This window comes from Fonsecaea pedrosoi (genome assembly GCF_000835455.1).
Source record: "Fonsecaea pedrosoi CBS 271.37 unplaced genomic scaffold supercont1.8, whole genome shotgun sequence".
Lineage (NCBI taxonomy): Eukaryota > Fungi > Ascomycota > Eurotiomycetes > Chaetothyriales > Herpotrichiellaceae > Fonsecaea > Fonsecaea pedrosoi.
Genome location: NW_013550608.1, coordinates 1,051,962 through 1,069,527, shown reverse-complemented (window position 1 = coordinate 1,069,527; position 17,566 = coordinate 1,051,962). Strand labels below are relative to the sequence as shown.

Here is a 17,566-nt window from a genome sequence, read left to right as displayed (position 1 = left end):
CGTCCCCAGATCTCCGGCCTGACGCTTCTGTGTTTATGTCGATGGCTTGACGTCTTGCTGAAGACCTCTCGTTGAGTGTGTAATGGAGATGAGTCGATTGGAGATGCAGTTGGCACCTTGCGCAGGCTTGGCGTCCAAGCTATTGCCGGTTCTCACTGCTGCCTCGTCTCGGGCTACAGTTCCAGTGGCAGCAAGGGTGGAGCATCTGGCCCAATGGCCCAATTCCGCCTGCGCGACTTTTCCATCCGGACGTCAGTCACTGCGTATGCCCAGCACAGTCCAATTAGAGCTCGGAAAGAGCTTTCCCTTCCCAGGTCTACAAAATCAAGAGGTCGATCCCTCTCCGCCTCTTTTCTTTTCGAGGTGACAACATTACAGTCAGGAAGTACCTTTACTTCTCTGTCCTTCCTCTCATTCTCTTCTATACCAAGCGGCGGTCCCCCCGCCTCGCATGCTACAGCCTTGAGCTCCTTCGCTCTCTGGAGCATCGATTACCCTCGTTGTGTTGCTGTACTACGCTCGCCGGACCAACTTTCCAACATGGCCTCTCTCCGGCTTCGACGGACGCCAGCCTTGGGCTCTGCGCTTGCACTCCCAAAGTGTGGTGCGTCTTTACGCACCCGCACTTTTAGTGTTCTCAGATCGAAACCTACACCCCGACAAATCTGCGTCTCGAGCTTACGGCCGTCGATTGCGCCTACGTTCGCCTCCCTGGCGCGGTACCAGCAGTTTAGTACCTCGCCTACCCGCTATGAGACGATTGTCAAAGTGCCCCAGATGGCCGAATCCATTTCTGAAGGTACGCTCAGCAGTTTCACAAAACAAATCGGGGATTACGTCGAGCAAGATGAGGAGATTGCGTCTATCGAGACGGACAAGATCGATGTCTCGGTCAATGCTCCGGAAGCTGGCACAATAAAGGAGTTTCTCGTCAATGAGGGAGACACTGTGACAGTCGGGCAGGAAATTGCGAAGCTCGAACCTGGTGGAGGAGGCGGTGGAGGCGCCAAAGAAGCAAAGGAAGAGCCCAAGGAGCCTGCTTCAAAAGAACAACCCACGAGCTCAGATCCTGAGCCAAAAAAGGAGGAGCCGAAGAAAGAAGAGGCCCCTCCCCCTCCGCCCAAGAAGGAAGAAAAGCCCGCTCCACCCAAGGAAGAGAAGAAGTCTTCGCCGCCTCCCAAAGAGGCGAAGAAACCAGATGAGTCAAAAGCTGGAATTGAGTCGCCATTCGGCAAAGGCACAAGAAACGAGAACAGGGTAGGCAGGCATATGGCAATGTCCCCTCTATGAAGGCTAACGTGGACCAGGTCAAAATGAACCGCATGCGTCTGCGAATTGCAGAGCGTCTCAAGCAGTCCCAGAACACTGCTGCTTCGCTAACCACGTTCAACGAAGTGGACATGTCCAACATTATGGAGTTCCGGAAGAAGTACAAGGATGAGATCCTGAAGAATACCGGCGTCAAGCTTGGCTTCATGAGTGCCTTTGCCAAAGCTAGCATTCTGGCCATGAGAGAAGTGCCCACTGTCAACGCTTCTATTGAAGGTCCCGGTGGTGGCGACACCATTGTGTACAGGGATTTTGTGGACATCAGCGTTGCAGTAGCAACGCCCAAAGGCTTGGTGACACCTGTAGTCCGAAATGCAGAGAGCATGGAAATGATTGAGATCGAGAAGTCCATTGCAGATTTGGGCAAGAAGGTGAGTAGCCCGCACGCTGTGGTTATGGCTGATTCTGACTTCGAGACGTAGGCTCGCGATGGAAAGCTCTCTATTGAAGATATGGCCGGAGGTACCTACACCATCAGCAACGGCGGTGTCTTTGGGTCGATGATGGGAACTCCCATTATCAATCTGCCTCAGACCGCAGTGCTCGGGCTACATGCTATTAAGGACCGAGCGGTGGTTGTCAATGGCAAGATCGAGATCAGACCAGTAAGTTCCCTACACCTACGTGGAGAGTGCCAAATGCTAAAGTTGGCTAGATGATGTATCTTGCCCTGACCTACGACCATCGCCTGCTGGATGGAAGAGAGGCGGTCACGTTCTTGGTGAAGATCAAGGTAAGTATTGATGCTATGTTGTGTGTCACTGTGTCTAACATGAATGGTAGGAATACATAGAAGACCCGCGGAAGATGCTTTTGGCATAATCTCCTGAAGCGTCACTACGTGGTGGTAGCCTACGTGGGAATGGATTGTACAAAACTCGGAAAATTCAGAAGCACGCTTTGTTTGCGAGATGCATTGAGCAGGGATGATGGGCACTGGGTGGACATTCAGCACCTCTGTCCTGGGTGCGCAGTCGAATCTATGAGTAACAAATTCCAATGTCTCTATTGTTTTCCTGAGGTCCTGAAGCCAGACCAGCTTGTGCATAGGCCATGCACTTGCTGAGGATGGTGCGCGTCTGTCTTGGTTGCCGTATTATTCCCAAACACAGCCAAGTTCCTGCCTGGAGACCAGCTTGATTGCCTATCTAGGAGTGCATCCCTGACCAATTGGGAGGACTCGGATCCGGTAGAACTAGTCTGCTGGTCGGCTGGATCTCGTGTCTTTTGGCGCCTCCATGGTCGCTCACGGAGAAAGGATTCGTTATTGCTGGAACTGACCGGAAGTTGTAGCGCAGCTCGACTTATTTACGAGGACAAGGAAATCTCTTCTTCTCCTATCCAGTCCGGTCCAGTTGAGGGTGGATGTTGTGATGGATAACCTGGGTGTGGTGTGGGGACAAGAGCAGAAGCAGTCCTGATGGAATCAGTCCGACAAGGTCATTGTCGTCGTTATTGGACCGACACGACCGACACCAACGACAGACAACTGTTTGAATTAGTCCGCTGTCGGGAGGGCTGTGCTCGGATTGCTTTTGTAGGCTTCGTGGGAGGACAAGTAGCCTTGTCAGTCTCTTCTTGCCCTAGAGAGGACTCATCTCTCGCTCTCTCTCGCTCTCTCTCTGTCTCGTACATGCATACATACTCGTACTTTGTACCTACCTCACACGTAGTAAATAGATCGCTCGTCGCCGGAAATGCCGGATGCGTGAGATATGTAGATCGGGGGGTTCACATTGCAGTCGAACGCACGACCGGTCATGCTGCATCCCGACGAATAAGTTACATTGGTGACATTGACATTGACCATTTTTTGAGCTGGAAAAAAAAAAAGGCCTGATGAGTGTGCCGCACGGTCTGAGTGTATCGTCCCCATGATACGTTTTCCTACGGACAGTGTTATGTATTTGTGATTAAAAAAAAAAAAAAAAAAAAAAAAAATACAGGTTGAGTTGTTTGGTGGTTGATAGGTTTAATGGTGATAGATGGAGGATGGGTGAGTGGTGTGGGAGGGAAGGGATTTTAATTTTCGTGTATCTGGAAAATAAAATAAAACATACATAATGCATCACGACAACAATAATAACAACCACAACCACCACACACCATTTAATCTACACAAACCTCATATGACCATGTATACAGATTCAATAATCTCACCATATCCCCCAAAATCATCCAGTGGCTTCAAACACACTTAAACGGTCATAGGATATGGGATTATAGAATCATGGACCTGTCAGGCTGCATGTATCGCACGGGAGACGAATACATCTAGATCTCTGTCCCCGTCCAAGGTCCGGCTGCTAGCCAAGGGCCATTCCTCCTGCGGTTGAAGAAGAGAGTAGGTATCCAAGATGGAAATCTGTACCGCCACTGTCACTGCTTGGCCGCACGAACCCGTCCACAACCCGTCCCTTACTGGAGACTCTCTCAGAGAGAGAGAGAGAGAGAGATATACGTTGCTATTGCCACGCCAGCTTTAATGCAAGGGAGATCAAGCTCTTGAAGATTCACGTGGGAAGAGGGTGAAATGCACACACCACCAGCACATGTTAAGATCCAACACATACACGTAGGCCAGTATCACCAGTTCATCACCGACTAAGACGTCTGCATCTTCAAGGCCGCAGCGATAATCCCCATGCCCGCCTCTGCAGATGTCCTGCACGGCAGATCCGGCGCCTTGTCCTCTTTCTCCCTCGTTTCCACCACCACACAGTCCACCAAGCGAGTCTGCTCACCGTCCCAGCACATCTTTCGCTTTGCAACGTTAAACGCCTCCCATGGCTCGAGACCGTGAAAGAAAGCGACGTACGCCTCGGACATTTTATCCTGTGTCGCTTTGATCTGGGGATAGACTCGGGCTGAAGGCTCGTAAAAGGTCAATGATACTCCAAACGAGTGCCACGCGTACCCATGCAGAGGACCCGGGAAAGGATCAACGACGGAGATTTCATATGCGTAGACGGTGGTGCCCTGCTCTGCGGCGTCCGAGAGCATATCCATCGTCGGTCGTACAAATGTCTCTTCAGTCGCCCATTCCGTAAGAGCATGTAAAGCGTCCTTACCACCAGAGAACAGGGCGTCCCCCACCAGCTCCGGGGCAAGTTTGCGCACATGCTCCGCAAGCACTGCATCCGGCAGATTCTGAAATGGTGTCAGAAAGAGTGCTGCTTCGTCCTTTGTGTGGCCCATGATGATCCTCGAACACCACCGTGGCACACTATCCCAAGAGGTGGCCAACTCAAACCAGTTGGGATCCTCGATGGGCAATGACACGCTGCCATCGAACAACTCGACCAGTCGATCTGCCGACAAAGCCCGCAGCATCGCCAGTTTCTCCGCGTCTGACGCATCTTTTGCTATGCCTGCCGATTCGACAAGCTGATCGAAGGTAGCCTGTGCCTCCTCAAGCGACCTCAAGCGTGGCTTGGGGCTGGATTGGATCAGGGCCTGATGGAAGAGCGCGTGGCCACCTTTCAAATGGCAACAGACTGATGCAGCCCCGGCAGACTCGCCGGACAGAGTGACCTTTGACGCGTCTCCACCAAAATGATGAATCGACTTCTGAATCCACTCAAGCCCAATACGCTGGTCATTGAGGCCTTGATTCAGGATGGGAACTTCATCGAGCGACTTTGCTTCTTGTACAATCTCCCTCGAGCTCAAAAAGCCAAAAACGTTCAGCCGGTAATTGAGAGTCACAATGACGATCGGCCTTCCAAGATCCATGGACCTTCTCACAAGGTGGTTGCCATCTGTATTCGGGGTCAGCATGTCATATTACCAAACTTGAGGCGCTGGTACCCACTAAACTCAGTCGTGTTATCACCATTGTTGAAACCTCCCCCGTGTATCCATACAAACACCGGCAATCTGGAGTGCTCCGCAACACCCACAGACTGTGGAGGAGCATATATATTGAGGTGTAGGCAAGTGGTCTCATCGCACCTCTGCGACATTGACAATTTCTCAAACATGTGGTGCATCATAGGGTGGATGTTGTCGGTCTTTTGTGGACAGCGAGGTCCATATCGAGATGCATCCAGCTGTCCATCGAGGAGACCAAGGTCGACCCGCCTGGCTGTTCGGAATCGAGCAGGAAACTGGGCGTAGGGAATACCCAGAAAGTTGGCCACGCCCTGCTTCGACATAAACCCATTGATTTGAACGTCTTCGGCCCGGAAACTGAAGTTCTCTCGAACATTGTCGAGTGATATGTTCTCCATAGCTCGTATCTCGGTGTCAATGGTGCCTGGACTATTGGAAAGGGGAAATCGGAACACCACCGCTTACGACAACGCAGGACAGGGAGATTTGATAAAAGAAATTATACATAACTGGCTGGTATTGCTACTCGTCATTGTGAGCATGTCCACTCCAGAGTCTGCCTCCCCCTAACGGTGGGCCTTCCAGTAACGCACCACGTAGAGGTCGGCTTGTCGGCAACGGACCGCACAAGAGCAACAGTGTCGCACGCCACGAGCTCATCGGCACAACAACTCGGGTCTGAGAATGTGACCGCCATTGGTGAGCACTTTGCGGTTGGTCGGCGATGGACCGTGAGGCTCGAGCTAAGAACCCCAAGACTGTCAAGCAACGAGCAAGGCTTTGCCAGAAAGAGTAACGCCACCCAATTCGAAACGGGGTAAACCCGGGGAAGCGAAGGACATTGGTCAGGAGATTGCGGTTCATCGCCGACGAGCCGCACTTAGAAGGTCTAAATGCTCACGATTTTTCTGTTGCTCGACTGCAATAAATCGCTGTGTAAAAGCTGCGAAATCCCCGTGCTTGGATGGACCACAAGAGCCCTGCGAGAATCACTCAGAGGGCTTACCTAGACTTTGACAATGAGAACCACAGAAACTACAGATACAATGGCATCGCCTTCGGGTAGCAAAATCAAGACCATTTTGATATGCTGCTTCGTCATGTGCGGTTCTCTTCTTTTTGGCATAGACAGTGGTGAGCTTGGTGGCTTCCAAGCCATGGTTAGGTTAGTTGCACAGAGTCTGTGCGGTACTGGAATGCTGACAACCAAAGCTTTCTGAAGGACTATGGATACTTCGATGAAGAAACGGACGCGTACAACATTCGAACTCGGATACAAACCTCCTTGAATGCTGTATTGCTTGTTGGCGCCACACTTGCTTCAGTCTCAGCAGGCCCTATTGGTTCGAGATATGGGCGAAGACTTGGTCTGATATGGATGGGACTCGTCGCTGTTGTTGGCGTCATCTTCCAGATCTCGGTCCCTCATGTATGGGGTTTACTCCTCGGCCGCTTCTTCGCTGGAGGTAAGACTTTCCCTCATCAGTCGCGCAGACCAACTAACAAAAGTTGATAGCTGGCATTGGTTATGCGTCCAAGTGAGACTTGTCTCGTTGCTTTGTTGGGAGTGGTTGCAAAGTCCCTGACTTCGCCTTCCGGCTTCATAGCGTTGAACTGCTAACATCTGAGTGTGCACCAGTTTCGTACCGATATATCAAGCTGAAGTCGCGCCAACACGAATGCGAGGGATGATGATCGCTTTGTACCAGACTGGCATCAACATTGGTCAGCTCATAGGGTCCTGCATCAACCAAGGCACTTACAAGATGTCGACAAGATGGGCGTACAGAATTCCCCTCATCACACAGCTCGTCTTCCCTACCATCCTGATCGTCTTTGCCTCCTTCTTCCCGGAAAGCCCACGTAGGTACCTTTGAATATGCAGGCCGGAAATCTGGCTAACTCTGCACCAGGTTGGCTGCTCTCTGTCGGTAAGGTGGAAGAAAGTGCAAAGTCCATCCGGAGGCTTCGCGGAAAGAAATATCCAGAGCATCAAATACACGCCGATGTAGACGATATCGCGAAACATATCAGACTCGAGAAGGAGCTTGAGGGTTCCGGCTCTTTCTTGGATGCCTTTAAAGGTAGCGATAGGCGACGAACTCATATCGCCTGTGGCGTACTCTTGTGGCAAGTTTTGTCAGGCATCAGTTTCATTAACGAGTAACTCCCCCATGACATGGTATTGCCCTCGTGGTTTGATTAGACACTTACACCGACATAGGTATGGGACGTACTTCTACTCGGTGTCAGGTATCTCCAACGCGTTTGTCGTGAGCGTCATCTCCCAAGTCTGTCAACTAGCCGGCATTATCATCATGTTTCCATCGGTTCACTTTCTCGGTCGAAGGACTATTCTCCTGTGGGGGGCTGCTGCTGAGACCATCTGTATGTTCACCTTCGCAATCGTTGGAACTGTTGCACCCAATAGCGTCGCTGCGGCAAGATGTCTAGTGGCCTTCAGTTGTCTCTACGCCTTCTTTTTCACGTGGTCCTGGGGTCCTGTCGCGTGGATCGTTGCATCAGAGATTGGATCCAATGTGATGCGCTCCCGAACTCAGGCTTTGGGTTCTGCAGTATCATGGGCTGGCACCCTGCTCATAGCAGTCGTGTTGCCATACTTGATCAACCCAACAGCGGCAAATCTTGGTGCAAAGGTAAGCTCAACTCGACCTCCAATATTTGTATCCCCTGACATGGGATATAGGTTGGATTCATATTCGGCGTCACATGCTTGCTCGGTTTCGTCTGGGCTCTCTTTTTCCTCCCAGAGACAAAAGGTCGTTCTCTCGAGGAGCTTGACGAGCTATTTTTGAACGTAAGTCTGGATAATCACTTAGGTTGGGTGGTTTACTGACGATCTGCTAGGGTGTCTCTGTGAAAGATTTCAGCACCTACCAGTGCCGTGGTCACATCGAGTATGAAAAACACGGCGTAATCACCACTGCTGAGCTCAGCGGGGAGACAAAGGAAGTGGTGACGATCCATACGGAAGACACCAAGGCCTCTTGAGGATCGAGCTGGTGTCGATTTGGGGGTGGCCACGTATCTAGTATTTACATTGGCGTGCTGGCTCAAACTCTTGTGATACAAAGTTCAGATCACCATATTGGCTGAGGATAAGTCTCTTCGTAGTGCATCAACACGGAATCCCAGTCTGTGGAATTGAAAAGGACGTTGTTGAGAAACTCGTCGCTGTACAAGGCTTCATCGGTATTTCGCAGAGGCTCCAAGGTCCCGGAATCAGTAATATCGCCCTGGTCAAGGGTTCGGAAGCGAATAACGTTCTTCAGCTCAACGGGTATGTGCCGATGGTGACAATCTGTCTGCTGGAGCCGAGCAAGGACAGCTGCAAGAGTATGGCCTTGGGACCAGTGCGCACCCCAGGAAGTGTCTTGGAGTAGAAAATCCTTCAATAATGTAGCTGATGTAATAGCATTTTCGAGCTCGTGGATAAACTCCTTTGAAGAATTGTGTGTCCTTTGAGCCTCAAGGAAGACATCCACAACAAGCATCAAGGCTCGTGAAGCGCAGTATAGCAATTGGTTCAGTCGAGAAGCCATCTGGAGATAAAAGTCTACGCTGAACCACATAAGCGTTTGGCAGGCCTGCGGAATGGTCGAAGCAGCTTCCTGAGCGAGAATTGGGGAAAGTTCTTGGGCGTAACTTGATGTGTTTGTCAAGGAGGCAAGTCCGAGTACAAAAAGTAGTCTGTTGTTATGGTGCAACATGCAAAGCGCTTTGTATTCGCATTCGGAATGGTGTTGTTGTAGGAAAGTCAGGTCTGCTCCGTAGCGATGTATCTGTTTGAGAACCTGTTCGCAGTTCCGGACGATATCCGCATCGACAGGTCGGCTTGCATAAACTGCTCTGAGCAGTGATCGGAGACAGTGAGAAGCCTCTACAGCATCGCCAAAGAATATCTCTCCTGAGATGTTGGACCGGTTCGGTAGCGCCGTGATTTCCTTGGGCGACACGACGAGATTGAGAGGTTGGCCCATCATGGCGGAAATGATCGCATCCTCAAACAGGCAGCCCTTCCACAACACCGTGTTGAGATGTTCGCCGTCGGTTGTCACAACCGAGGATGGTTTGTCTAATCCCAAATCCCTGGCCATCTTGCAGAGGAGTCCAAGTCTCAATCCGGTGGACATGATGTCGCCATGGCCATGTGTGACGAGTTCAAACTTTGTCAACACGAGCAGAAGCGCCTGTACGGTTTGAATCCTCGGCTGATAGGGGTGCCGTGTACTGAAGAGGACCTTAAGCTCGTGTGCAATGATTTTCTGTATGTGAACGTAGTCCCTCCAAGAAGCGATGGCAAGATGATGGCGTGCGGCTATACCAAGTATCACACTTTCCAACAGCGGCGTGACGGGAAAGTCTCGTAGACTTGCATGGGTGACGACGGGAAACACGGGCTGGATATGCTCAAAGAAGACGAGGTAAAGATGCTCCTTGACGTTTGGACTGAGATCTAGCGTTGTTGGCTCATCGGCGGTCGTCAAGCCAGCAGACTTCAGAGGGTGCAGGGCCTGTGACATGGCTGGCTCAGGTGGTGGTTCCTTTGCGGCGTGGAGATCCATCGGATGCCCGCCGGCATTGCTTGAAGGGCCCCAGTAGACTTTTCGAGAAAAACCTTTGGGGGTAGAAGAAATGAAAGTCCGCTGAGCCCGTGCTGGCCAGGGAATACCCTCGAACTCGCAGGAAAGACTGTATTGTCGACATCGAGTACAACAGAGTGTGAAATATGGAGGGTGTTCGAATTGGCATTTCAACCTGAGTCTTGAGGAGAAATTCAGCCTACATATGTCGAGATGGGGAAAATTGACATACCTGCGGCAGTTGTCGCAAATATGGTGCGCCATGGACTTGGGGACAGGAGAAAAACGGCCGTCAGAAGAGTTGGTGAAGTTGGACTGGTGGAAGAAGAAAGAGTTGATGGTGGTAGCAACGGTGTCGATCGAGGGTCAGCTGATCTGAATGGCAGCACCTAGCACCACCAGTCCATGTAATAGGCACCTCTAGGTTGGGTGGTTATATCTAGGTGTGTGTGTTGGGCACCTCGGGTACTAACTACCGCCCCTATTGGGCTTCTAGGGCTTCCCCCAAATCTGATTGAGTGTCGTCACCGAACTTTCAACCTGGTCTTCCACAGATCCCATCGAGACACTCTCTCAAGTTCTGTTCATTTCCACCTTTTGATCCGCCCTTGGTGCTGGTTAACTCCCTCAATGATGCAGACAGGCAGATGAAGCGCTTGCGAACAGGCAGAGCCTGTCAACAGTGTCGCTCGTCCAAGCGACGGTAAGTCCAGAAAAAGAAAGCAGCTGTCCACATCGGAGACGTTGCTCTGACGATGTAGCGCAGTTGCGAGGGGGGACCGCCTTGCAGAACCTGTGTGTCTAGGGGCACAGAGTGTGTCTTCGAGCAGGACCAGCAGCCAACCTCTCATCGAGCCATCCAAAATGATCAGGACGGAAGTGAGACGTCGTGGAAAGTCGATCTTCCCTCAACAGCCTCGACAGTTATAGCTTCTCTTCTTGACAGGTAAGTTGTCTTCAGAGGTAACAGGGGTCCATCACTCTCTGTCTGACTGGGGTTGAAAGATATTTCTCTGCGATCGCGCCTCACTGGCCACTTGTTTGGGAGAGAGAACTCATTCAGGATCCCTATCCTTCTCCGCTCTTACTCCGTTCAGTCTGTCTTGTGTCGGCTCACTTGGCCGGCGCCAGCAATAGTACAACCGCCCTAGTCGAAGACATCACTCGATCCATCCACGAATGCTTTGATGCCTACGAGCTGCTTTCTCTCCCTACACTGTCAACACTGCAGTCGCTCCTCCTACTGCTCGCCTCGCCCCGGTTTTCCCAACAGTCCATGATGACAGCGTCTGCGTGTCGGATGGCCTTGACACTGGGGCTCCATCGACCACACCATCCTCGACCGGTGCTGTATTGGTCCTGTATCGTGGCTGCGCGCTGGGAGTCTTTGAGATCAGCGAGTACCCGCTCAGCTGACCGCGTGTGCTTTGATCTCGAAATGACGCCGCCACAAACCGAGCCAGACCCATTCACGATCTTTGGCGCCTTGTTCCATCTGTTGGCCTGCGCAGACAGAAACAGGGGGCATCTGGGGAGTTTGCCCATCATCTTGCGATCCCAGGATATGTACACGCGGGGTACAATAACGACCAGGACGGAAGATGATCCCTCCACCAGCATGCCGGGACAGGATCAGGAGACTATACAGGCTCTTTTGGAACCGCTGGTCCAGAACCTGTCAGGGGCTGAATCAAGCTCTATCGATGTTCCACCAACGATAACGACAGATCTCTCATCCGTATTTGAGCTCAATCCGTTCCACTATTGTACTCAAAGGTCTGATAAGTAAGGCTTGGGAGCACAGTGGACGGTCATAGACTTTATATCCACGGTTGAATAGTGGTTCGGGGCACGAAGTGGCACCTCTACCCTCTGATTCTGACCTGTTGCACGCACTATCGTGCTTCTGCATACACGACACGACGCATTTGAGACAGCGTCAAAGAAGTCTTCGCTTCTGGACCGTTGGTGTAGGCCCGTGAAAATCAAAGCTTTTCTGGAGACCTTTCAAGTCCAACAGTCGCCTCACTCAACGTTGTATGGCCACACACACCAGTCGTGAACTTCTGGGAATCCCTTTCGAAAGAACATAGCGATGAACATGCCTACACCAGCCTCAAACGCATCTCATTATGGTCGTCGCCCTGTTTGGCGACTGTTTCTTTCGAGCTATGCCACCTCCAGACTTTATTTCCTCAAACGGCATAGCGGTGTTCGATGCAGCTAGCCAATGGAATATCATGGTTTTTGAAATCTGGGTTAGACTGCTTTTCTTGCTATGCTACGCTTGTCCTGCTGCTGGCTTCGATGCATTCTGGTGTGGAATGAATGTCTGCTCCCTACCTACTCAGAGTGGATTATCCTACGTCTATACGGCGCATTTAGCCACGTCCTGGACGTAGTTGGTGCGCAAGATATCTCGTGTCCTTGATCCTCTTCGGACGAGGACCCTTAAGTATCCATTACCTTCCTTGACGATGAGCAAACAATAGCTGGTGGGAAGTTCACTCGACATGGTTCCGTTGGCTGAACACATAGACAAGTGTGTGGTCTCCATGAAAATCTACGTAGGTACCGTGGCTTATCATCATCGGACAGCCTGGCAAGCGCTGGAGACAGGCAGCGTGGACATCTGTGTCTCCAAGCACAGGCACCAGGAGAGTTGCTGCAACGGCGAGATTCCCTTTAGAGCAAGGGGCGGTCGAATTGTTACCCTGCGAGGCGCAGTCCATCTCTGGCGATGATGCTGCGACGCCCTCGCGTGGGAGAGGTGGCAAACATTGTTGGGCCACGGAGTAGCCTGGCCCTCTTTCAATTTCTCTCCCATATGGACAATGGTGCGTTGCAAAGTCCAATAGTGACGAAAATGGCACACTTTCTCTCATTCCCGTCCAGGAGCAGCGCAGTACTTCCTTTGAGGTCAAAATCAGTACCTGCTATCGTCAATTCTTGAGTCATTCCCTTGGATCGCAGAACTGATATTGCGTTATTTGACTTGCCCCCCCCCTTCCCTTCGAATTGCCATCAAACTGGCTTGGGGGAGAGAAAAAAAGAAGTCCACGGTATCAACGAGGAACTGAGTTGGGAGAGTTCGTTGTGGGCATTTGTGTTACCTGAAGCACAAAGAAATTGCACTTCTCCTCTAGACACAGGCAAGCGGGAGAGACCCAATCCGCCCATGAAAAATCGTTCGTAATCATCGGGAGCCATCGGACGCACGGCATACTCAACATTTGAAACTCATTATTGTTCTTGATCGACCATTTGGCTGTCTAGTGCCCAGTGGATTAGTGAGAGACCACGCAAGGTGTTTGCACGACGAGCTGGTAATTGCCTCAAAGCCGCAGAACCAGGGCCGTTCACACAGCATCGGACATGTTTCCACTGCACTCAGAGGCAAGAACTTATACCTAGGAGGGATGGGGGCCGATTAGTACTTGTAGGATTATTGTGACTGTGCTCCACAAGCATGGAAGAATGCCGAGTTGGCCACCATCATTCAAATCTTGGTCGTTTGATTCGTCATATTGATTCGTCAGTCGTGCCTGTACAAGTGCAGGTCGATATCGAGCTCAGTGGCACGCTAGCTCTCGTTACCCTCCGGCAAAAGCCGTGAAGAGGTTGTGGAGATCTCATCCTAACTCGGGATCGAGCACTGATAATATCAAGGAATCTCTATCTTCTCTCTGGGAAGCCGGAAATAGATCGGCAAAAGCTCTCCTGGAGGTTGAACTCTTCTGGGTAAACTTCCCTTGCAAGTTACGTGGCTTTTGGTTCGGAGGTAACCAGCGTCAAATGTTTCATAGCTAGCTATCAACAAAGCTTTTGTGGCCATGTTGATCGTGCATACCTGTGACACTAGACGGAATGTTTGGAGGCTTGGGAGACAAAGGACTTACGCAATTATCGTGCTTGGGGTCGATTTCCAGCTGCGAGTGGGTTGAGGCATGGACTGCCCTTTCAGACCAGATTGTGACTCTCGAGCTCTGAAGAGTCTATGACAAAAGTCCCAAAAAAGAGTGATTCGATCATCGGTATGGTTCATACATACATCGCCGCCACTTAGCTGTAGGCAAAAGGCCCGAGCAGCTGAAGCGGGGCTTCAAACGGTGCTCGTCGTCGACTTGTGCTTCGTAATAGCGCTCGGATGTCAAACCATGAGACAGCGCGAGGGATCCTTAGGCGCTATGGCCGAAAGTTATTGAAGGCAAGCCAAAGTCCCTTCAACTCGATGATGGGTAAGCCAATCCCTCGTACTTCGTGACATACGAGTAGAATGGCTCCCAGCCACAGCATTTCAATGTATCGAGCCATCAACCAACCGTGCTTGCGGGTTGGATATCTGGTGCAGAGCCAACACCCGTATGCTCTTGTTGGTCCACTTGCTCTTTCTCAGTAAGGCGTGTCATGCCTGATAGGTTGTTCTCCTCCTCCTTGATTTCCGCGTGGCGAATCAAGACCAGTTGACTTGTGAAACACAGTTTAATCACCAGCACTCGCCAAGGGATTATCCACTGTCTGGGATATCGGTAAATGGCATTGGAGAATGGGCACTCATTCCTGGAACTCGTAAGTTCCCTCGCGGAACAGGCGGCAGACGCGAGATTTCTTGGGGCGCCTGGCAAGGTACCGAGTACTCGCACGGACTCGAGCTCTCGAGGTAGACGTATGGAGTATAGCGCGCAAGGGACGGGTAGCTCGCCTCGATTGACCATGCCGCACCTGTTTCGGTAGTACTTGTAGTTCTTGTAACCGCGCTGATTCTTTTTGTTTCTACAGGTACTGTGCCAGAATTCAAGACCTGGGCGTGCAAACGGACACTGTGAAGTGCAGAGGTGGAGGTCCAGGGGTTAGGGTACGAGTAGAACCTTCGAGTCCACAAGGTTGACTCCTGCGACTGGTGAGGCTGAGACTGAGGTCGGGCGCATGTGCATAAGGTATGGAGGACCCGTAGATTCTCACTCGTACACCTGCAGCCTCAGGATCAACCTACTCGTAGTCAACCTGGCTGATTGTGGGTACTCATCTACCAAGAAGGCAAGGTAGACTTTGTGGGAGTCATGTCGCTGCAAGGAGGCTGTCCATGCACGAGAAAGGGTCAACGAAAGCGGTGAAGTTGGGTCGTTGATGATTGCTACCCAGGCGCCCCAGAAAACTTGCCTGCCACCCAGCCAATCGTAATGCGATATTGTCTTGGAGAAAGAACCATCAAGCAAACTTGTGTGAATTGTCTGGCTCGGACGCCTCATCAAGGAGAAGTAGAGCAAGAGACTTCCAAATCGGCAGAGGCGGTCGAAAATGCCTCATCGAGGCCTGTTTGCATTCACTCCAGCAATCAACATAGCATCCTTGTAATTGTACATTTGAAAATGGGAACTGGTTCAGCCTGTACTCGCCTGGATCTTGAACTCGGGGGCTGTAACCTCGAGTCCTAGGCATGAGTCTCGTTGAAGTGACGGCCTCGACCTCTTCTCCCAACTGAAGACAGTGTCTCTCGCCGTCCATACCACGCACACCTTGATGTACACCCACCGTGAACCTCCTTTTCTCATCCTGATCTTTTCCGTATACCCAACCCACCTGAAATCCATGATCGAAATCCAATGCTGGATCATCCTGCCCTCTCATTTTGCCATAAGCCATCCCATGTTAATGCAATGCTTTCTTTTCAAGGCAGCAAAAGCCCTCATTCGTCATATTTAAACACAAGTTGTCGAATTTATTCTTCTCTGTAAACAGCCCACCCATCCTCCTCCCCAAACCATGCTCTCGCTAGGGCCGCACCGCTCTCGGTGGGCTGACTGAACGCCACTTGCGCTGGCTCAATTTCCATCCCGTAAATAAATTGGCTCATAACACATTCTAGAAGATTGTTCGCAATGCCTTTGTGACGGAAAGCCTTGCTCGTCCAAATTCGACTAACGCCCACCACGGCTGGATATGTTTCCTCGGAAATACTGATGCTTGAGGGATGCGATGATGAGGTGGGACTTGCAATCGGGGTGGGAATTTGTGGTTTCTGCGCCATTCGATTGTTGTCCTCGTCATTCGTTTCGGTGGCTGCGGGTGAAGCCGGACCAACAGGGTTGAAGTGAGCACTCAGAGGAATTGTCTCGCTGGTTGTGGTCTCGCATGGTAGGACCCGATGGGCTTTGGTGATGCGCTCTGCCAGGCAAATACCGACACACTTATCGTCGATAATATGCAAGAAAGCCTTGAATCTGTCGCATTTGCGGCCACCTGATTCCTCGTCCTTTTCTCCGTCTGGAATGCGCTGGCTCCACAACTCCTCCTCTTTGATATCCACGCTGCCGAGCTCCTTGTTGACGATTCCTAGCACCTTCTGAACCACGCGTCGACTGGGGAGGGCCATCTTTCGATCCACCACAACAACGCTGCCCGGGATATGCGAGACCTGATAGCACCATCGCATCGCTGACTTGAGAAATGCTTTTCCAAGTTCAATGCCCGAGCTGTCGCGATTGTGGTACATATTGTGCAATTGCGTGTCTTCTGGAAGTGAAGGCGTGTAGGACATTTGGCACTGTGGACATGTTGTAGGGACAAGGGGCTGACCTAGATCGAGTATTGTTTGAACGAGTTTCTGTTTCGGTGGCGCCGGCTTCGGAACCTGTATTGTTGGTCGCGCCGCGGGCGTCCTCTCCGGAGCCGGCTGAAGCATTGGCTCATTGCCCGAAGAATGCGAGCTTTGAACGCGTGTGCTAGAGTTGAAAATTTCGCAGAGCGGTTCGGAATCGTGACGCGTACTTCCAGGCCCACTCGGTCCGCTCGTCTGCTCCTCGCGTTTCCGCTTTGCGTTTTTGAGATCCTTCTTCTCTTTCTTAGACTTGTCGAGGAATGAGAATGTAGGCTTTCGAGCCTTGACATTAGGCGGTGTTAGTTGCAAGCCAGGCGGTGGCGAGGAGGGTGGCGTGATTGTACTAGAGCCCATGTCTTCTTCGTGGGACTCTGCAGAGAAGACAGTGCTGTTCTTTCGGGAAGGTGAGGATGATAGAGCCGCGACACTGGTTTCTCGAATGGCGCGTTCGAGGCTGTCTTCGAGATCGAGAGGGTGGATTGCATTCTCGCTCGACGCCGCGGTAGAGGGCGCGTTCCAGGCGTCGTTGAGGCAGAGGCGCTTTGGTGGACGATAGTCTTCGCCATCCCAAGCGCGCCGCACATTGCGGCTGTACGTACGCATGAAAAGGCCCCTGATAAAAGAAAACTCCAAGTCAGCTCGTTATCACTTGCAGGGGTCCTCAAGACCGGGGATAATAACATACCCTTTGTAGCTGTTTGTGACGGTGTAGGGATAGACGGCAGGCGACATTGTCGCGCCGCAAGAAGGCGTATTCAAGAAAGTTCCAACTGGTACACGAAAAACAACAAGGTGTAGGCGAGAAGATATTGGGTGACGAGTTATGTGATGAAGAGTTGCAAGATGTTTTGGAACAAGTACAGGTGTGAAATGGGGACGCGTTCCCTTGGGGGGAGATGGTTTCGGGGATAGCTTTGATTTAGCGGGCGACGGGGGAACGGTCTCGGGTTGACGATGCGAGCCGGGGGTGCGCTCTGAGAAGAATAATAATGGATTCGGTGGTTTCGGAAGATTGAGGACTAGGTCTTTGGGTTTGAGCTTGTATGGTGGTTGTCGGCAATAATTGCGAGGGGCTCGAGGGGGCTTGACGAAGTCTAGAGCTGATGCTAGCTTTGGCTGAGGCCTTTTGGGTGGGTGTGGGTGAGAGTGCGCTGGGCCCCGGGAGCCGCTTGCAGCCACTCGCAGTCACTGACAGCCACTG

At 51.5% G+C, this 17,566-nt stretch overlaps 5 protein-coding genes across 5 annotated transcripts; 2 read left to right on the top strand and 3 right to left on the bottom strand.

The window, feature by feature from the left end:
• Positions 1–540: 540 nt before the first annotated feature.
• Z517_11696 (uncharacterized protein) lies at positions 541–2,151 on the top strand (the record flags this gene model as incomplete). The annotated part of the gene is made up of 5 exons (XM_013423279.1): positions 541–1,257; positions 1,308–1,700; positions 1,752–1,934; positions 1,985–2,062; positions 2,113–2,151. The coding sequence occupies 5 exons, from the start codon at positions 541–543 to the stop codon at positions 2,149–2,151; spliced, it is 1,410 nt and encodes a 469-aa protein (XP_013278733.1).
• A 1,782-nt stretch (positions 2,152–3,933) lies between these two features.
• Positions 3,934–5,561, bottom strand: Z517_11695 (uncharacterized protein; the record flags this gene model as incomplete). The annotated part of the gene is made up of 2 exons (XM_013423278.1): positions 3,934–5,090; positions 5,144–5,561. The coding sequence occupies 2 exons, from the start codon at positions 5,559–5,561 to the stop codon at positions 3,934–3,936; spliced, it is 1,575 nt and encodes a 524-aa protein (XP_013278732.1).
• Positions 5,562–6,209: 648 nt separating this feature from the next.
• On the top strand, positions 6,210–8,175 carry Z517_11694 (uncharacterized protein; the record flags this gene model as incomplete). Its single annotated transcript, XM_013423277.1, has 8 exons — positions 6,210–6,328; positions 6,376–6,629; positions 6,680–6,701; positions 6,803–7,026; positions 7,077–7,326; positions 7,388–7,820; positions 7,871–7,981; positions 8,032–8,175. 8 exons carry the CDS (start codon positions 6,210–6,212, stop codon positions 8,173–8,175), a joined length of 1,557 nt encoding a protein of 518 aa, XP_013278731.1.
• An 89-nt stretch (positions 8,176–8,264) lies between these two features.
• On the bottom strand, positions 8,265–9,707 carry Z517_11693 (uncharacterized protein; the record flags this gene model as incomplete). The annotated part of the gene is made up of 1 exon (XM_013423276.1): positions 8,265–9,707. One exon carries the CDS (start codon positions 9,705–9,707, stop codon positions 8,265–8,267), a length of 1,443 nt encoding a protein of 480 aa, XP_013278730.1.
• A 5,779-nt stretch (positions 9,708–15,486) lies between these two features.
• Positions 15,487–17,097, bottom strand: Z517_11692 (uncharacterized protein; the record flags this gene model as incomplete). Its single annotated transcript, XM_013423275.1, has 2 exons — positions 15,487–16,978; positions 17,051–17,097. The coding sequence occupies 2 exons, from the start codon at positions 17,095–17,097 to the stop codon at positions 15,487–15,489; spliced, it is 1,539 nt and encodes a 512-aa protein (XP_013278729.1).
• Positions 17,098–17,566: the final 469 nt, after the last annotated feature.